General features: G+C 36.1%; 1 protein-coding gene across 1 annotated transcript in view; it reads left to right on the top strand.

Moving 5' to 3' along the window:
• Window positions 1–19,696, top strand: part of EYS (eyes shut homolog) — an 856,207-nt gene that overhangs the window by 275,861 nt on the left and 560,650 nt on the right. Inside the window, exons 18-19 of the mRNA XM_040553008.1 lie at window positions 9,205–9,402; window positions 11,790–11,911. Of these exons, the coding sequence (XP_040408942.1) occupies window positions 9,205–9,402; window positions 11,790–11,911 (320 nt within the window). The remainder of the gene's footprint in view (window positions 1–9,204; window positions 9,403–11,789; window positions 11,912–19,696) is intronic.

Below are 19,696 nucleotides of genomic sequence, written 5' to 3'. Positions count from 1 at the left end.
CTTTGGAAATTTTTCTGGTATTTCTAGCAATCTTGCTATTGTTTCTAAAACTTGACATCTAGATACATAAATTCAGGCGTTTCTGTCTCCAAAAATAAACAAGTCAGGAAGCAGGTCTTTTGCTTAGCCAATTTAGACACTCCAGCGGTGGATGTTAGACATCCACAAGGGACTGGCAAATATAAGATCAGCAGGAGACCCAGTACCTCCTGGAGCAGTGCCAAGAACCCAAAAGCATCTCTAAAAGCCCTCGTTGATAACTCTGTCCATACAAATTCAGTGAGGTAAGCGTTGTAATTTTAGCTCTGCTTTCAGTTTGCACCTTGGGATGCACCATTCCACAAGAAATATCTTCTAAGCCTTTACAGCCCTGAGTACTCTGGGAATACTGCCTCTGTAAATCCAGTCATCTACAGCAGATCAGGGGTTTGAATATCATTAGTCATGTTGTGAGAATGTTGTATGAGTACCTTGGTGACAGGGAGGAGATTTAAGTTATGTAGATGATACAAGGTATATTCATTGCAAATGAGAATCTCTATGTATCTGTCCCTTATTTCCCAGAAAGTATGTGCAAATCACAGTTTTTCAAAGGCTTAAAACATGGCCACCTTTGAGTATTGCTGTTAATCAGAAAAAGTTTATCAAGCTTTGTGGGTTTTTTGGTTGGTGAAATAAAAGTTTTCAGCTTTATGTTTCTACATGGCAAGCCTATATATGGTATAGGAACATCTGCCAACACACAAATCAAAGTAAGAAAATAATAATTCTGGCATATGTTATAAATAATGTCCGGCTAATCTGGCAAATTTTAAGCAAATGAAAACAGGATCTTGAAACACAGAAGGGTTTGGTTGCCTGAACTAAAGATGGCCAGTAGTATATGCAAAAACTATTTCCACAGGTACTAGGCCATGAAGAAAAACTGAGTTTAATATTAGCTTCCTGTACATTCTTTTATATATTCTTCAGTAATTTCATTTGAGTTCTGATGTAGCAAAAAAGGTAAAGAAAAGCATTTATGTATGTGTCAGTAGGAATTAAATTTCTGGTATTTGTTTTGCTTTGTAGCATTCTTGTTTTTATTATCTGAGAAAGAATGAAGCATGATTTTATGCTGAAATCTGAAGTGCACAAATGTGGATATAGATTTACATCTTCATTGTTTATTAGCTAGAAACTTGTAACATTTTTTACAAGAAAAAAATGCACCCAAATAATATCTTCAACGCCTGTTTTTGTCTGTTTTTACAGAAATTTATACAGGTATGGAACAATATATGCATCTGTGTGATTTTCACTTTAAGTGTGTGATGTGGATCTATCTTATGCTTTGTTCCATCATTGCTCCATGGCTTGCATTATCATACACAATTATGGGAATGTACTTTACCTGAAAAGTGCCAAGTATTGCTTTGCAAATATTCTTCCTTTAAAAAACAAATACTAAAAACCATGTTCAACTTGCATGGATTTCACAGAAAATGCCTTTTCACAGAATATGTATAGAATCACAAAACCATTCTTTTAATGTAAAGTAGAATTTGAATTCCACAGAAAATAAAGGATTTCCTGTAAGTGTGAACTGAAAGAAAACACGTCATATTGTTAAAATGTTAGAGTAATGCTTGGCTTAATTTCTGGTAATATCAATATATACATGCTTCTGTGGGTATTCTTTTCCTCCTATCGGGTTCCAGATTTTTTTTTTAATTATTGGTGTTTGTTTTTTTTTATTTACATGTACTATATTTTGTTTCCTTATGTCTAAAAGTAGATGAAACTAAGCAGCTAGTTGATAAACAATCACAAGCATATAGGTACATCTGAACTTTTCAAAGATACAGAAAATGACAGATTTGAACTTTAATAGAAACAATTCAATCTTTATCCTTAAGACATTTAATCTTTACATTTGCAGGGACTTCAAATTTTAGGCATCCAACTTATTTCTCATTAGTGTTCCTGGGATTTCCCATTACATTATGATATGTTTATGAAAGTCTTTCGAGGTGGGAGCTGTATAAAGTTTATGCAAACCAAAACACAGATTTCTCTGGAGTGATTAAACTGTTTTGTAAAATAAAATTAAAATTATTGTATCTATTAGTTTCAAAAGAACAACTTTGGGAACAACAGCAAGTTACTTATAGATTCCAGGTGGGGATTATTTTGTTTTATATTTGCTTTTTATATAGCCTTAGAGTTCCATTTTATGCTGGATTATGTCCCATAACCAAACACATTTTTAATTTCATTGAATGGCATTCAGTTTACTTGGATTTACCCTTGGAAAAACAGTTGTAATTAATGATAGAAGTGTCTTTTAGATCTATTGTTAAAAGGGGAATGTTTTCTGAAAAGTTTCAGAAAGAGTGAAACTTAATGCTCTTGCAAGAATGTTATAATAATATAGAAGAAAAAAAAGATATGGAAAACATCTAAGAAAGCATATTTATCATGAAAGGTTCATGTAGCTCATTAATTTTTACTTCATATACAAAATTAATTTACTGTCAGTTTGAAGAAAATGGTTTCTCTGTATTTTGAGCCTGAGCTCAAACCAAATAGCATAAATTTAAATAAAAACATTCCTGAGTGAACACCAACTTTTGAAAAATTTCTTGTACACATACAAGCCATACAAAACTAGTCTGTCGTAGATTTTCTTATTCTTTTCTTCCTGACATCCTTTAAGCAAGTATAGTTTTCTTACTTCATAAGAAAAATGCTGTAAACCCCATTCGTACGATATACATTCTGTTTCATCAAATTCATGGCAATGGTGAACAGACTTCAAGCAAGGCTACTGAAATCCAGTGATACCAGTGTAATAAGGTTACTGGACCTGGATCCCAATAAAATAATCTTCTAGTTATCTGATCAGCATCACAGTTTTGATCAAAGCAGCTAGCAGAACTAGGGCAGTAACACTCACCTCATAACTTCACAGTGCATCTTCCTCCTCTGACCCTGTAATGCCCAAGGGTAGGTGCTGCTACCTGCTTGGTTCTTCACCTCGTCTATGCCTCCATGTGGACCATTTGGCAATGATGCCAGTTTGTCTTCAGAGCTTTCTGTCCTCATGAGTCCATATTTAACACCAGTACTAGACTACATGATATTTAGGAAATTGACATTCAAGTGACACTCTTCTTGTTCTAGAACTAGCCACAGATAGTTTATTTTCACTATATTGTCATAATCATGCCAGCAGTTTGCAATCAGATACATTTTGTCATTGATCCAGTCCATACTTTTACTGCAAAAATGCTGACTTTGAAAGCTGTTGTCAGATTTAATTCCTTAAAATGTTTGTAGCAAATGGCTTTTTTATTAAATTATTTTCCCCAAAGAATAACAACATTGAAGTGGTGCCATTTCTGATTATAAGAGAATTCTGTAGTATGCGTCACAACATTTCATGTACAGGTTTATGCTGAGCAACTAAAAATAAACAAAGGTCAATAGTTTTGCATAAGAAAATGAAAACTTATGTCAGGTAATTTATTTTCTATGCCATTTTTCTAAATTATGTTTTTGACTTATAATAATAGCCTTAACAAATCAGTCTTTTTCAACAAGAAATTATCTGTTTTCATTTTTCATTTATGATACTTTGAGCCTACTGTAGAAGCGAACACACTAGAAAAGACAACTGATTAATATTAGCAGAATGACATTCTGATTATGCAATACGCTTCTCATTCCTAAACAAAACAAAACAAAACAATGTGTTTTCCAAATAACTTATTTAGTATTTGATATATATTTTATGCTTATAAAGTCATACTAATTTGATATATTGTGCCACTGAAAACAAATCTCCTTCAACTGACTGTGTAATTTAATCACTAGTGCATATTCTTTTGTGTTTTGTGCAGTCTTATGCTAATGGAGAGATTTTTAATGCTCTAGTAAGGTAAAGACATTCTATTCCTGTAATCAATAAAATACAGCCAAGAATTAAACAAGCAAAAAGGTTAAACTTGTCTAATTGAAATAAGTAAAATTGGAAAGCTGTGCTGAACTTATTAATTCATTAATGAACTGGGTTTGAAACTTTCACACTTGATCTGTTGGACATGCTTTCTCTTTTTTGTCAGCTAACCGTGTTTAGTGAATATTATCATTTCTACCGTGTGATGGCCAATTTAAAAATCCTGATATGTTAGTGAGAGAAGAAAATTTATGAAGACAGTTTATGTTATGTTTCCCTGGCATAGCTTTCATTTCTCTCAAAAATCACAGACTTACTATTTCGGAAACTTACCAGATCAAGTAAGAACTTTCCAATATTTAGTTTAAAATAGATGTATTCAAATTAATCACCTAGAGTTATGCATTTAATATTTATATATTTACACAGAAATATTTTAGCAAATATTTTATTTTAAAACAAGAGAAAATGCAGCAGTCATTCTCATAAATCTACTTCAATAAAGAAATATTGCATATGTAGTCTGTTTGTTGCTTGATTTAGCCAAATAGCTTTAACCATACAATTACAGCTTTGTAGAAAACGCTGATATGACAGCAACAGCAGTAGGACATTCATTTCACTAACACGTAACCACCACTGCCTGGTACCATCCAACTTTAATCTTTGTTTGGATATGCCCTTTTCCAAAAATTCTACTTTAAATCAGCAAACGTTCTTTTCTTGCATTCTTGCTACTTGTATTGATTAGCATAACTAATCAATTATTTATTGCTGAATGGTTTTCAGTATTGCATTGAAAATAATATAAACATTTGTAATCTTCTGAATGTGGGAAGAGTCTTTTACATTACTAATTCTCAACACTGAAGGTTAAAATTAATTGAGTCAAGGGAAAAGGCCAAGTAGGTAAAAGAATCTTCTTATTTTCTTGTCTTATTCTTTTTCCAACCTTCCAGTTTAATGTGAATGAAATCTTAGCCACTTCAGTGGCAAATAAAGATTTTCCATAGCAGAGAAAGATTTTCCATGCAGGGAAATGCAAGGCTGTGTGGGAAGAAAAGAGGTTGAATTTCCAATTAAAGTGGCTTAAGGTGAAGGTGGCTTAAAAGAAGGCAGTGAAAAAAAAAACTGTTTAGAACACTACATAAAATTAATATTGTATAAGCAGATATGGTTACAGCAGTGTGAGACGGTGATGTACTTACTGCTCAACTCAGTGGGGCAGGATGAGAAGGCAACCATTTAAAGAAATATTGCACTGCTCTAGACACCTTTATCCAGAAAAGTTTACAAAGCCGTCTTCAAGAAACTGGAAAAAAGCCTCATGAACACAGGCCCTATTTCTCACTGCGACATTATGACCCTGACATTTCCTGGAAAGACAATGTGACAAGACTGGAAATTTTTGGACCATGTTGGGGACAATGTTTTGAAACAAGCACAGGGCAAGCCAAATATGGGATATAATTTATTGGGTTTTCTATTTCTGAATAAGGAAGAGGTAGTTTGGGATGTAAAGATCAAAAACAGCTTTTGCAACAGTGGCAGTGAGATGATGGAGCTCGTAATCCTAAGAGAAGTGAGAAATGAAAGCAGCAGAATAATGACCCTGGGCATCATTGAGCTGACTGGTTTGTTCAGGGATCTGTTTTCCAAGCTCCCATTGGAGGCTGCACCAAAGGGAAAACTGATATATCTTGGGCCCACTGTTTTATCCTGAAGGATAACTCAAAGCACAGTTCTTTCCAATGTGCAGGAACTCAAGCAGAAGAATGGACAAGTGGGGAATTCCTGACTGAGCTTCAACAGAACAGGATATGTACAGAAAGTGAGCTACCTACCCAGAAGGCATCCAGTCATATAGGGACAGAATTAGGGAACCTAAACCACAGCTGGAGTTGAAACTAGCAAGGCAACTCAAAGACAACAAGAAAGAGATCCAAAGGTCTACTGGTAACTGAAGAAAGGATAAGAAAAAAAGAGATCCTGCTGCTGAATGATGTAACAACAGCATAGAAAATTCTGAGATACTCAATGACATTTTCATGATATTTTTTTTACCAGTGAGGGAGGTGGTCTTGCTCAGCCTGGAGAAGAGACAGTTTCATGGGGGCCAAACAGCAGCCTGTCATTTATTTAATGTGAACTGAAGACAGAATAAGGCTCCTTTTCTCAATGTGCACAGTGAAAGACATCTACTCAGGCTTTCATTAAAAAATAACAACAACAACAACAACAAAACTTATCATCACTTACTGGATTTGAGAATAAAAGTATGCCAATATTTGTTAAAAATAAGTTTATGAAAGTGCAGGTTACCTTGGTACCTTACTGTCTGAGTCTGTTCACATTGAACCTGCTACATTCCAAGTATTTCCAAAAATCATCTCAGAAATAGTGTTTGAGATAGCAACTTCACCTGATGCTTAAAATAAATTATGAGTTTCTGAGTAAGAAACTTACACTTTTATCCATAGATCTTTGAAGACCACTGTCTCTTAGAGGCACTGAGACCAGCCCAAAGTTGTTCGGCTACTCTTTGGTTGTTTGGCTACTGTTTGTTTAAGGACACAGTGTTAGTGCACATACAGTATAGAAAGAAAATGCAGAAGAAACCTGACATATTACTGAATCAGCAAAATGTTTGAAAAAACATATATTAAAAAAAAAAAAAAAGCATTCATAGAAGCCAGAGGTCTGGGAGTATATTGAAAGGTTTTTTTGTTTGTTTGTTTTTTAAAAAAAGGTAATAATTTTCTAAAATATATAGTTAATTCATGAAACTTGGCCACAAGATAATGAGGTTAAAAGGTTATAGATTCATTAGCATTCATATGACAGATCTGTGCACAGTCCTATTTATACCAGACAAATATTTGTAAGTAATATGGCATTTAGGACATCCACCCTCACTGTTTCTTTTCTGATTCTTCTCCAACTGTTCACCAAGATTCTGTTATGCTCTCATCCAAAAAGCAGTTGGTATCCAGCGTTGGAGAATACTACAGTAGCAGAAAACTGATGCAATGTGGCATGACCTTGCTTTATCTACCAGAAATGTCTACCTCCCAAAACACTTGTCATGTAAAAGGACAGGCAAATCTGTTTAATGCTTTTTCCATCAACCCAAAAGAAAAACAAGTACTGCATTACTGGATCATCTGACAGTTCCACTTACCATTGTGAGCCATGTGTTAAGTTTATTCATGTGGGTGTGCACTGCACTTTAGGAATCAGCAGGGTTGTCACCCATGTCAAGCTGTCCTGATATAAAGATGAAAACTTCAGGGCAAAATATCAATGTGCCATATGGCAGCATTTGCTATGCAATCTCAGTGAATTCCATAATTGTCAACTGCCTGTGGCAGAATCACCCTGCATCGGAGAGACCACTGGTGGCATAAAGACAGGAACAACTTGTGCCATGCTTTTTCTCCTCCGTCAGCGTCACTGCTGGGGTCAGAGGGATGTGTATTTTGTTTGTTGTTGTTGTTTTTTACCCCAATTCTGTTCCTGCTTGTTGTTTTTGCTATCAGAAGCCTTGAGATTTCAGCCCTTAGCTTACTTCGCCTTACAGTGAGGATTCAGCTCACCAAAAATACTGCTGACATTTTGGAGAGCACGTGTTTCATTATTATGAAGAAGACCTGTTGACAGCCAGTGGGCTACTATGTGATCAGCAATCCCTGTAACAAAGGAAGGCAACCAACAGGGAACAGTCCAACAAAATTTTGTCTATAATGTCAGTATGAGCAAAGGAGGAGATATGTGGGTTCTGCTGACTGATGCCAATACTAAGCCTATATATAATAAATGTGAGTCTGACTGGTTAATTCCTCGTCAGGAATTCCCATCTCAAATCTTGAGTCTGAAAAGATATTGAAAATTCTCAGGACTATTATTCATGTCACAAAATATGGCTTACCTTATGGATTGGGTGCAAGCACACAGGCGGCAGCAGCTGGAGGCAGTGGGGCTCCTCTGAGTAGACGCCATGGCTGCCCCGTGTTTCAGACGGCTCCAGTGGCCCTGCTGCAGGGCACGGCTGGGCCCTGAATCCAGAAACACTGCACAGCAGTTGTGTGAGAGGGGAGTGAGGAAAAATAACATGAGAGAAACAGCCCTGCAGACACCAAGGTTAGTGAAGAAGGAGGGGGAGGAGGAAGGAATGGCTGGGCAGCCAGAGCTGGAGCACGGACTCAGGGGAGGTGGGCAGAGGGCCTGAAGGACAGCAAACACCAGACAACTCCTCTGGTAAGCACAGCATGGACACGGCCCAGCCTCAGCAGCTGCAGAACGGCAAGGAGGCTCCACAGGGCCTCAGAGGAGCTTGTGCACAGTTGGTTGCAGCCCTGAAAGTCACCGAGCTCTGTCGGAAACAGCCTGAAAGAGCAGACTTGCCGTCAGCAGCGCTGAGGGAAAGAGGAGGCAGCTTTACAATCCCATTTGATCTCTGTTCTGTCTGCCCTCAGCGTTTTGAGGTTTTGCTGCTGAAAAACGTGAACCAGTCTTGTTTACGTGCTAACAAAGTGAGACTCACTTTAAAGGGCCGTTTAATCTTTTTTGATCTATCTATTGCAAATTAAGAATTTAGATGAGGGCATCTGTGACCCATGATCACCATCATACAATTCCTTGATTACCCCAGATAAATGTACATAATCTGTTACACATTACAGTGTTTGTTAGGACGGAGTAGAAAGAGACTGTGAGAGATTTTGTATTATAAGGCATTTTTATACACTATGGAGGAAGCCACTTGTTATTAGAAAAACACATAATTTCAGTAAAATAATTTCTGTGCAGTCATGAATTGCAAGCTGAACAATAATATAAGGTTACTTGCATTTCTTTCATGTTCAGGATTAGGGGTTAACTATAAACAACTTACATGGTAGCTGTGATAGCAATATCAGGAAGAAGTAACAGGAACCTACAAATCAAAATTTATTTCTTTTTAAGTACACTTTTTGAGCCATCTAATGGATAAGGATAAACAAAAAAAGCATAAAATATTCACATAACTATTTTGATTTTGAAATCCAATGTCATATAAAAATACCATACAAATTGTCTTTTTTGTTTGTAATACTACAAAGCAAATAAATACTTCTGCGTGGCACTATACATATCTGTATCTCTAAGACCTTCCAACTTAATTTTAAGCAGGGATCTAAAGAAAATACAGCTCATAATAGGCAGCAGCTGCAGGGATATGTTCATTCATTAAACACTGACAGCTTTGTTATTTTCCTTTTCAGGTTCAAACTGTGAGTTTAGGCCTTGTGAGGCCAGTAATCCCTGTGAGAATGGAGCTGTGTGCATAGAAGAAATGAATTTGGATGTTTTTCCCCTTGGATTCCAGTGCCAGTGTGTGAAGGGCTTTGCAGGTCCACGCTGTGAGATCAATGTCAATGAGTGCAGTTCTAACCCTTGCCTCCACGGATACTGCTATGACAGTGAGTTCACTCTGGTTACTCCTTTTAATGTAGAGTAGTCTTTCTGTTGAAGCATCTGTAGCTACTGAGCTGCTCTGGGGAGAGCAGTGGATAATTTACTGAAATTTAGCTTGTCTGGAGCTCCACAGCCAGTGCCTGGAGGATTATTTTTGCCAAACTGCCTCAAATCCTGGTACTGAGGTTTGTGTGTTCAGGGGGTCAGCATTGCAGCTAATGAGAAATTTTAATGAGATTTGTGCTGTCTCCTTTGATACCTAAATTAGCCAAACATATCTTACACTGTGCGTCTGATGAGAGAATATTCAGGTGCTGAAAAGGGGCTCACAGAGCAGTTAGGCAGTGTATATATGCCTAACAATTCTAACAAGTCGAAAAACTGCATTCAATACCAAACATGCAAAATGGAGTTTCTGTTTACTTCCAAGTGCCCTGTATTGTGTAACTGACTCTTACTAATAGCTATACTTATATGCTTTAGATGCAATCTGATGATGAATTACTCTACCATGTTCTGTTTGGGGTGGCAGGCTAAATTAATCTTCCATTATGTCTGGAGTACTTAGTGGAAAGATTTGTGGGATACTAACTATAAGACACTTTATGTGCTTGGTAAACAAAAGGAAAAGTGGTAATTTTCAGAGAATCTTATCAATGCTGGTTGGAAAGGAGAATGATGTCTGGAGGTCACAGTCAAACCTCCTGCAGAAAGCTGTGCTAATATCACTAGAACAGATCAGACATGTTTTTTTCTTGCTGTTTTGAAAGCCTGTAAGGATGGACAGAAATTCCAGAAACTTTTTGGGACAGCCTGTACCAGAGGAACAATACTCCTGTAGTGATTTCCACTCCCTTCTCCCTTGATAACCCATCTGAATCTCCCAAGTCATAATTTTTGGCCATCACCTCTTATTATATCGTCTGTCACTACTGAGAGGAATTCAGTTGTCATTATTGTAACTGCTCTTGAAGTTATTATTACTTAACCTTCTAACTATTAAACCTTCACCGCAGGTACTAATACAAAGCAAACCTAGCTGACAAAACCTTTCCTCATAGGTCCCATACTTTAAACACTGGGCAAACCTGCTTGTCTTCTGCTGCAGCCCTCTCCAGTTTCCCCATATCCCTTTCTAAATGAGAATGATGACTTGAGAAATTCAGAATTGATGACCCTGAAATTCAGAATTCTTAGACAAATTTGCAGAAGATCTAATTAATTTACTGTTTTCCAAAATGTCTTAAAGATCTGACTCCAAATTGCAAAATATATCTTTGCCTAATACTTTCCTAGTTAAAAATAGTAATCATTATAAATGAGCTTTAAGAATTCCGTGTTTTCATACATGGGAATAAGGAGAGTGGGTTCATATTTTATCTAGTAAAGACTATTTCCCAAGATGTTTATTGATGTTTTCTATTTACTGTATATTAGTTCAGAGAGATTTTTGAACTAGAATTTAGATGAGATGCAGTAAAGTTATTCATGCTAACAAAGTGCCAGATTTTTTTGTGGGTGGCTTGTCTTTGTGTTGCCTCTGAAATTGACTTGTATCATATGGATGTCTCAGTTCATCTGCACTCTGCACACTGACTGCAGAAATGTGGAACCCTGAGGAAGGTGGGAAGCTCTGAGCAGATAAAAAATGCTGCTGCTCTGAAGGACTTAAAGCATTTAATGAATATAATAGCAGCTATGTGTACAGACACAATGACAACATAGATTCTGTGGTAAATCTCAGAGATAATGAAGAACCCAGGGACCTCTGTGAGTTTATAATAAATCCAGGCCTGTAAGAGCTGCAATTATTGTTCTCACGAACTCCTTATGTGAATGTAGTACTCTGAAGATTCCTCTCCCTTTAGATCATTAACGATGAAAAACAGATAGAATTCTCATCATTAGCGTGATAAGATTGAAATGAAGCATGGAAATCTATCATAGGTTGAGCTGCCAATTTCAACTGAAGCAAGATTTCCTTTAATATAGTTGTATAATGTGAGGCATTCCTTACAAAACAAAACAATCTCCCCCCACCACCGAAAGCAAACAAAAACCTTACAATGTTTAACCATTCCTATATCAGGCAGGCACAATATTAAAGATAGAGTCTTATGTAGTTTCTGCACAGTTTATGTCATCACTTTTCAGAAGCATTAATTATAATTCTTATGTCAAAACATTTGAATTAAGTAAAATGCAGTGCAGTAATGTGTTTACATATTTAAAAAGGTGTTTTGAGATAGTGTTTCATTTATTTCAATTTTTAACATGTCCACACCTTTCAGGTAAAGATAGTCCAAGTATTTTCCGGGGTAGTCATTACTGTAACATACTTAATTTTACTACATTCAGTTGTTATTCTGAAACACTCCTATCTTTGTTACAGTTGTCGATGGCTTCTATTGTTTGTGCAATCCAGGATATGCAGGACTGAAATGTGAGCAGGACATTGATGACTGCATAATCAACGCTTGTGAACACAATTCTACGTGTGTTGATCTGCATTTGGTTAGTACAGAATATTTTTTAATTAAAATGATATCTAATTTTTCTTCCTGAAATTTAAAGCAATACTATTGCAAGTTCTGAACCCCCCACTTAATCCATACACCTGTAGAGTTTTATAATTAGGCTTTCCAGTCATTGCTTTTTTTTACTATTTATTCATTTATAATGATATAGGCAATGGGTGAGAAGAATGTTTTTACCATTTAAAATCAGTTGAGTCAATATGGTTATTTGAGGAGTTCAAAAAGAGGAGAATGTTTTCAACCAAGTGTGTTTATGGCCTCTTTATAACCGTGACAGTAATACTTGTTTACATCGATGACATAAGTCTCAAAGGGGCTTAAAAAGTGTCTTACCCTGCAAAATGGCTTTATTTTAAGTACTTCAGCATTTCCTTTCAAAATTCTTCAGTTATATTGGTTCTTGAAACTTGGAAGGTGTTAAAGATAACTTCTTTCTTCTCGGAAATAAAAACAGTCTATCAACTGATTCCTTCATGGAAGGAAAGGAGAAAAAGCATTTACATTGTATAAACTTTGGCGCCAGAAGTGACCTATGTTCTGTGTCAGACCCTCCAGGAATCTGTCAGGAATCAATTTGTTTTCAGTAGGGACACTAACACATAGAGTATACGCATTGTCTTTTGGGAGCATTCAGACTGTCAGAGAAATTAGATGGAGTTAAAAAAAAAATGGAAGAAAGTTTGGCTTTTTTTTTTATATTTCTTCTAGTTTCTCCAAGTATACTTGTGAGAAAATGACATTAAGAAAATGCTAAAGCAAGGTGTAGAATTCAGATTAAGACACCTAAAAGTTTGTGTCCATATATGAGCTAAGTATCTAAGCACCCTCCAATGGTACTATGAGTCCTTGATGGTGCAGTCAGCACAACCCAGAGATAATTCAGCCACCTATCTTGTAGATGTCCCCTTTGGGTGATCTGAACAACCCTGTAGTGCCCCTGACTGTATGGCTAGGCTGCACTAGTGCTGAAATAGACACCCATATTTAGGTATCTGCATTTCCAGCTGACTCCAATCCAAGGAGCCTGGAATTGTTGGGGGTGCGGGTGGGGTGTAGTTTATTTGGTTGATGGTTTGGCTTTTTTCTTTTTCTTTAGTAAATAGATAAAGAAACTGCGCTTCCTTCTGACAAATCATGGTGGTAACCCACAGCTATCACTATTTCCTAAACTTTAACAGAAGTTACATTCTTCAAAAGAATTTTTTCAGGTTCTCTACTCTAATTTCCAGAGTTGTTTCTTCTTTTCACAGTTTGAATACCTTATGCATAGCATAAATCTTTTTGTAAATGTACTTCAAGAACTAGTAGATGCCTTGGACAAAATTCAATGCTTGATACAGAGACCACAGAGCTTGTTCTGGTCTTTGGACATTATTGCAAATGCATATATTTCTTTAATGGTAGACTGCAATTAAAATTTCAAGCTCTCATACTGGAGGCATATTGCCATCTTAAAATCAGGCTAGAGAGTGTTCCAGAAATAAATTTTAAGCTCACAAGAAATGTACCATCCTGCTATTATGAAACTGCTTTATATGTAGACATTGCATGTATTACTCCTGTCTACAGCTGATGCATTGAAATGCAAGAAGTTAAAACAAAAACAAAGTTAAAAAAAAAAAGCAAAAGTTAAAACAAGACCTTTCTCCTCCAAAACAAAATATCAGGAATTGACAAAATTATGGGGTTCTTTATAAGATAAACATATCTTTTCACCAAGAATGTCCACTAGGCTTCACAGAGTGAGTTGTAATATTGATCCGGGGGAGCTTTTTATTTAGGCAAAATTAAACCTGACAAAGAATGGTAGCTCCTAACAATTTTTAATACAATTTTAGATTTTTCTTCATATGCCTTTCATGCTCTTGTTTTCTTGATTCATCTGTGTTTGTTTTTGTCCTGCAGTAGCTATACATTTCACATCTTCCTTGTCACAGATCTGTGACATTTTGTTGTAAATGGACTGTGACACAGCAAATCAGTGAGATGCATGCAGACCGAGAAGCCTGACATTAAAAAGTAAAAGTTTATCCTATATGGATTCAGTGACTAACTAAAGGAAATAAATACGGTAGAAACTTAATGGCATGGTGTAATTTTAGACCTTGGATTTGATCTTTTTCAGTGGCTTTCTCAACACGGTTCACATATATTGTTAACATTATAGAAAACATTCAAAATGAAATGCTCATTCTGATGTTACTTAATGTGCACATAAAAGACCTTCAGTATGTTTTTTTTTTGCATTGGAAGACTGTTCATTGTCATTTTTAATATTAACATGAATTTATGCTCATAAAAAAAAAAAGAAAAACAAATACAGAATGGGCTCTACTCAGTTTAAAAGTTAGTATCAGCTTGTAATTTGTAAGACAAGAAATAGGAAATTACTAGAAGTTTTATTTAGCTATAGCAATAATAATGTGTTGCTATTCAGTATTTAAACTTTCTCATTCTCTACTCTTCTCTGTATTATATTTACTTAAAATAATGATTTTGGTACAAGTTTATGAAATAACTTTCATGTGGTTCATTTTTTATGTTGACTCCATAAAGGGACATAAAAGACTATGTCACTAAGCGATTGCATTATTCAGTTTGTATAGGATGATGTTATTTGGCATGCAATTTCCTTCTTACTGTGTTCACTATGAAAGGGTATTGAACTGCTTCCATTTCAAATGATGCAGTTTTGTACAGTAAGATTCCTCAGTGATGGATACAAACAAGGTTAATGAATTAACATATATTCATAAAAACGGGAGAAGACTCGTTCCCTCTTCCTCAGCCAGAATATCTGTAAAAGAACACATATTGACATAACAATTCCCTAGAGAATGAATTTTTAATGTTTAAGGGGCTCCTCCTCCTCCTTTAAAAGGTAATAAATTGAGGAAAGGGGAACAACTGAGACATAATCCAGAAAAACTTAATAACAGATGGACATCTCAGAAGTTTCATAATTTCTCTATCAGCCATGCTTTTCTTCCAAAGATAAATTAGAGTTGCCTTATTATACAAGTCAAGGACTAAAGATCTTAATGTGAGAAAGAATTCAAATATACTCTGTAATTGCCACATACACTTCACAGCCTTTCCTTGAGTCTGCAGACAGTGGATGGCATTAAGCAATTGTACCATGGGATGAGATCAGGATAGGTGAAGTACACAGCTGAGTAGCACAACTAGGTCAGCTTAAGGAGGCTCTGAATTTCTACTGCATCCAAGAATTCCAGCCACCCAGGAGCTACTATATACCAAGACAAGTCACCGTCTGTTATATTAGTAGACCCTTTAGTGGCTCAGCAGTAATTAATTGGCTAACCCTATGCTCCATTCTGCAGTCCAAAAGCTCAAATACCTTTGACGCATTTTTTCTAGGTCAAAGTGAGAAGTTGACAGAGACAATTAGCATTGCCAGAAAGACACTTGTGATAGCTCTTTTTCCTCTTTGGTGTTGGTAATGTACCATAATACAGAGCTTTAAAACTAGATAACCTTGTTATATTAACTATGCATCAGCACAAATTGGTAGAAAAAATGACACTCCTGTATGGTGGGTTGACCCCAGTTGGTGGCTAAGCACCACACAGCTGCTCACTGACTCTGTCCCCACCATAGGATGGGGAAGGCAATAGAAAGAGCAAAACCAATAAAACCTGTGGTTTACTTGTTAGGCTGGAGGTGAGCAAGAAATTGAAAGGGAGCATAGCTGGGACATCTGATCTAAACTGCCCAAAGAGATATTCCATACCTTTTGATGTCATGTTCAGCACCAAAAGCCAGGGGGAAAGGAGGAAGGAGTGACATTTTTTAGGAAGGCCTTGGTCTTCTGAAGCAACTGCTATGTATACTGAGGCCCTGCTTCCCAGGAAGTGGCCGGGCATTACCTGCTAATGGAAAGTAAAGGATAGTTTACATTACTCCCCTTCCACCCCCTGAAAAGAATAAATTAGTCAGGTCTTTGCACTAACATAATTTGCACTAACATCAAGTCCATATGAGTTGGATGTGATGATCCTTGTGGGTCCATTCCAACTTGGATATTCTATGATCCTAATTTCATAAATTTGTCATCCATCCTTATTTTCCATTTAAAACAGAATCTCCTGTACTTTCCAGAACTTTATTTTAGAACATCCGGAGATGCTCATGGTATGACGAAGTAACTCAGCCTCAGGAGGCTCTGCCTCCTAGCTGATAAGAGCAGGTGGTCTGACATTTGAAATGAGAACAGAGACTAGATAGGCTTGCATCAATGAAACATTTCCAGATTTCTGTGGGACTGGAAATTCTCTAAGGTTTCAATAAAGCAAACAAACTCTGCTACTGAAATTGGTCTGAAATAGGACCTAGATTGAACTAAAGGTCAGACCATATACCGTGAATGTCATGCAGTATATAACAAGCAATCAGCTGTTAACAGTTCCCAGGTCACATAAATTCAAGTTGAGTTGTATGTGACTTTAAGCTTACAAATGGACTTCATTGAGAGAATCTACGTGCCAAAATTGTGAATGTGCAGTTTGACAAATCATTTTCAGATTACCAATTACACATTCCAGAAGAGAGAAACACAGCAGCTGAAGTTCAGTTAAGAAACTAGCAACCGCAGCAGTTGTTCTGGAAACTTCTACTGCTAATATTTAGTTTAAAAAAAAAAAAAAAGTGTCCCCACAGTCCTTCAGTAAAGGTTTTTTATTTTGTTTTGTTTTGTTTTTGTAAAAGACCTAGTGAAAGAAGTCCCTCATCTGCGTTGTACTGTAGAGCTAGTGAATATAGTCATGCACAGACTAAAAACTTGGTCATTATGTGTTGTATTCCTTTGTGCTCTATTAAGTCCATTTGAATCAAAGCCATTGGAATGTACAAAATTAACTATTGACTTACTTATTTAGGATAATGTCCTTAACATTGATCCACAGAATTGTACATTGCTTGGAGGAAGTGATTATGATGTATTATTCCTTACTCATCTAATTGAAAGTTGAAGTCAGCAAACAAGCAAGAGAAAAACAGAAACTATTAAAGATAAAAGTGACCAATTGTTCACTAGCTTTCCAGTTAACTTATTTGTTTTATTTATTATAGCGTTTTAAATGCTTTAATTTGAAAGAAATTGTAGACGTGGAAATTGTTAGCTTTACCCAATAAGTGTCTGTAAATGCCATGGGCATGTAAGTCTTCTGTTGTCATTTACATAAACTGAATTTTAAATACTGTACAGAATTGGATAAAATTGTTACAAAGAGGAGGAAAAGGAGACTAAGAGGCAGCTAAAGATGTGATTTCCAATGAGATTTCTGAACAGATGGCAAATCAGTGTGATAAAGGAACAGGAAGGTGGTCCCAGATGGTGTGTAAGCTCTAGGTTATGCCAGCAGCAAGGAGGCTGGACAGAGAAAATAAGTGACAGCAGGGAAAAAAACCTGAAGAACTTCACAGTGTAAGGAACAGCCTGGAGAACAATGGCCTGTTTGTGGAAAGCATAACCCTAACCCCATGATTTTTGTGTGGTATGGAGACTAACATTTTATTTGAGGCAGGATATGAGGTGTTTGTACCTTCAAAAGCATCAAAAGAATGGCAGTTTTATTATAGAGACTCAGGCCTATAGATCGTTGACTCAAGAGGAAGAGTATTCTAACATGAGGATTTAGCTGCAGAGAAGTGGACACAGTAAATTGTTTGTATTTAGTAAAATTACAGAGCAGAGGCTCACAAACGGTTATGGGTCCACAAGGAAATCACTCTGAAATAAGTTGAATGAGGAAATTCAAAGACCTGCAATCAGTCTTTCATAACTGCCCTCATATGTCTTTTCCATACAGCACACAAAAAAATAAGATTAAATTTATTTTTCAGTAAAATTTTGATGAATTAATCCATTTACTGTGGGATAAGTGTGAGCATCGGGACAATTACTGAAAAGGAGCTCTTGGACTGCAATTTCACACACCAGTTTTTATTGCAATCAGTCGTTTCTCTAAAGTCAAGCCATATGATTCTGGCCAGACAATTTCAAGTGTCATCTAAACCCTGTTTTGAGAACAGGATTGCTCATTTTCTCATGATGTATTTTTGTTATATTTGTCATCGAAGAAGCTAAGCATCTTGCAAATAGGTACTTTTCCGTTGAAAACACAACCTATTGGCTTCAGGTGCAGGTGGTGAGTGCTCAGCAGTTCTGAAAATCATACCTTAAACTGAAAATTCAGGAAATAACAAAAGTGAAGAATTAATTCTATCTATAAAAGTTACCTGCTAGGTTACGCCACCTTCAGCTAATGTAGTATTTATTTTAATTTATTTAGGGCAACATTCAACTGGAACCGTAAAACTAACTATTCTTTTCTGGTTTCCATTATTCTAAATACAAGTGAAGAGAAAAAAACATACTTTCCTGTACTGCAACTGTAGAGCAGACTAGTATCCTCATGCTTTTTTATGCACTGAATGAAGTGATGGAAAATTATTTATTTTAAGTGGATAAAGACTCTTTCATGGTATGGAGTTGCAGAGGGGCTAAATTTAGTGAATCATAGAAAACTTAATTCTGGTATTTCCTTCATTTTGAATGTATCTGATTTTGCAACTCCTGCATTTTACTTTTGGCATACATTTTTATGAAAAATAAATGTAATGGATCTAAGTCATTACACAGATTTTTTTTTTAAGCAAGCCATTTTCTGTCATCATAAAGTAGACCTTTTTCACTCTTGAGTGTGAACAGATGCTACATGTTCACAGCAATATTTGAAAAGCCCTGGCCTTGCTCTGCTACCAGGATAGCTGAGAGAAAAATTGTTGTTGACTTGAGAGTGCCACTAAATAATATATTCTAATTCTAATTCAAGGATTAGTTTTTTTGGATACTATGGCAGACACTTGGCATGTATTACCATTGCCAAGCAAATTTTTAATCTTTTTTAAGAAAAAAAAATGTCCAGAATATTATCCGTAGTTTTTAAAGACAGATCTTCTTCACAAGTTTGGTATTGAAGGAGAAAAACAAAGATCTAAAATTGGTCTGACTTCAGGTCTGCTCATCCCTTTATCTGTTTCCCCAAAAAAATCCTATTTACAAAAAATGGATTCCATCTGTTTTCTCCTTTTCTCCTTCTAAGAAAGAAGAGAGCTTACGCAAGGATACCAAGTTTCCAGTCTAAGCAAATTTGCCTACATTAGCAACTCTTCTCCAAGAACTACATAGAGGAAAAGGCATCTAACCCTTAACTTTACAGGCGCTGCTGGGTGCTGTTATAATAAACTGATAATCAAACATCAAACAAAATCAAGTCTTCTGATAATCCTTTCTTGGCAATATAAATCATTGATCCTATACTGCCAGCTGTGTCAATTACTGTATCATAGTCAGCAGGGAGTTTGCTATTTTCGCACCCAGAAAGCAACAGAATATTCTCTTTCTGAAGCTTAAAAACAGTGTTAGACTTATCAATACCTTGGTGCCCTTAGGCTACTTGTCTGATGTTCCTTTGATTATTTTGTTTGAATGACTTTTCAGAAATCATACCAAGGCTTTTGACATAGTGTCCATTTTCACTACAGGGTCAGTTTAAGATATAAACTTTTATACTGAAATTTTGATTTCTGAAGCAAAAAACTTATGTAATATTAAGAGGGAAAATATAAAAATGAACATACAGCAAGATATTTTTCCACTTCCAAAAGACCGGTTTAGATCATCAAGGTAAAAGCAGCTGTTTGCATACCAACTTAAAAGTCTGATGCTACTGTTTCA

Source organism: Cygnus olor, chromosome 3 (genome assembly GCF_009769625.2).
Source record: "Cygnus olor isolate bCygOlo1 chromosome 3, bCygOlo1.pri.v2, whole genome shotgun sequence".
Lineage (NCBI taxonomy): Eukaryota > Metazoa > Chordata > Aves > Anseriformes > Anatidae > Cygnus > Cygnus olor.
Note: the sequence above shows the minus strand (reverse complement) of the source record. Positions and strands in the feature narration are given on the sequence as shown.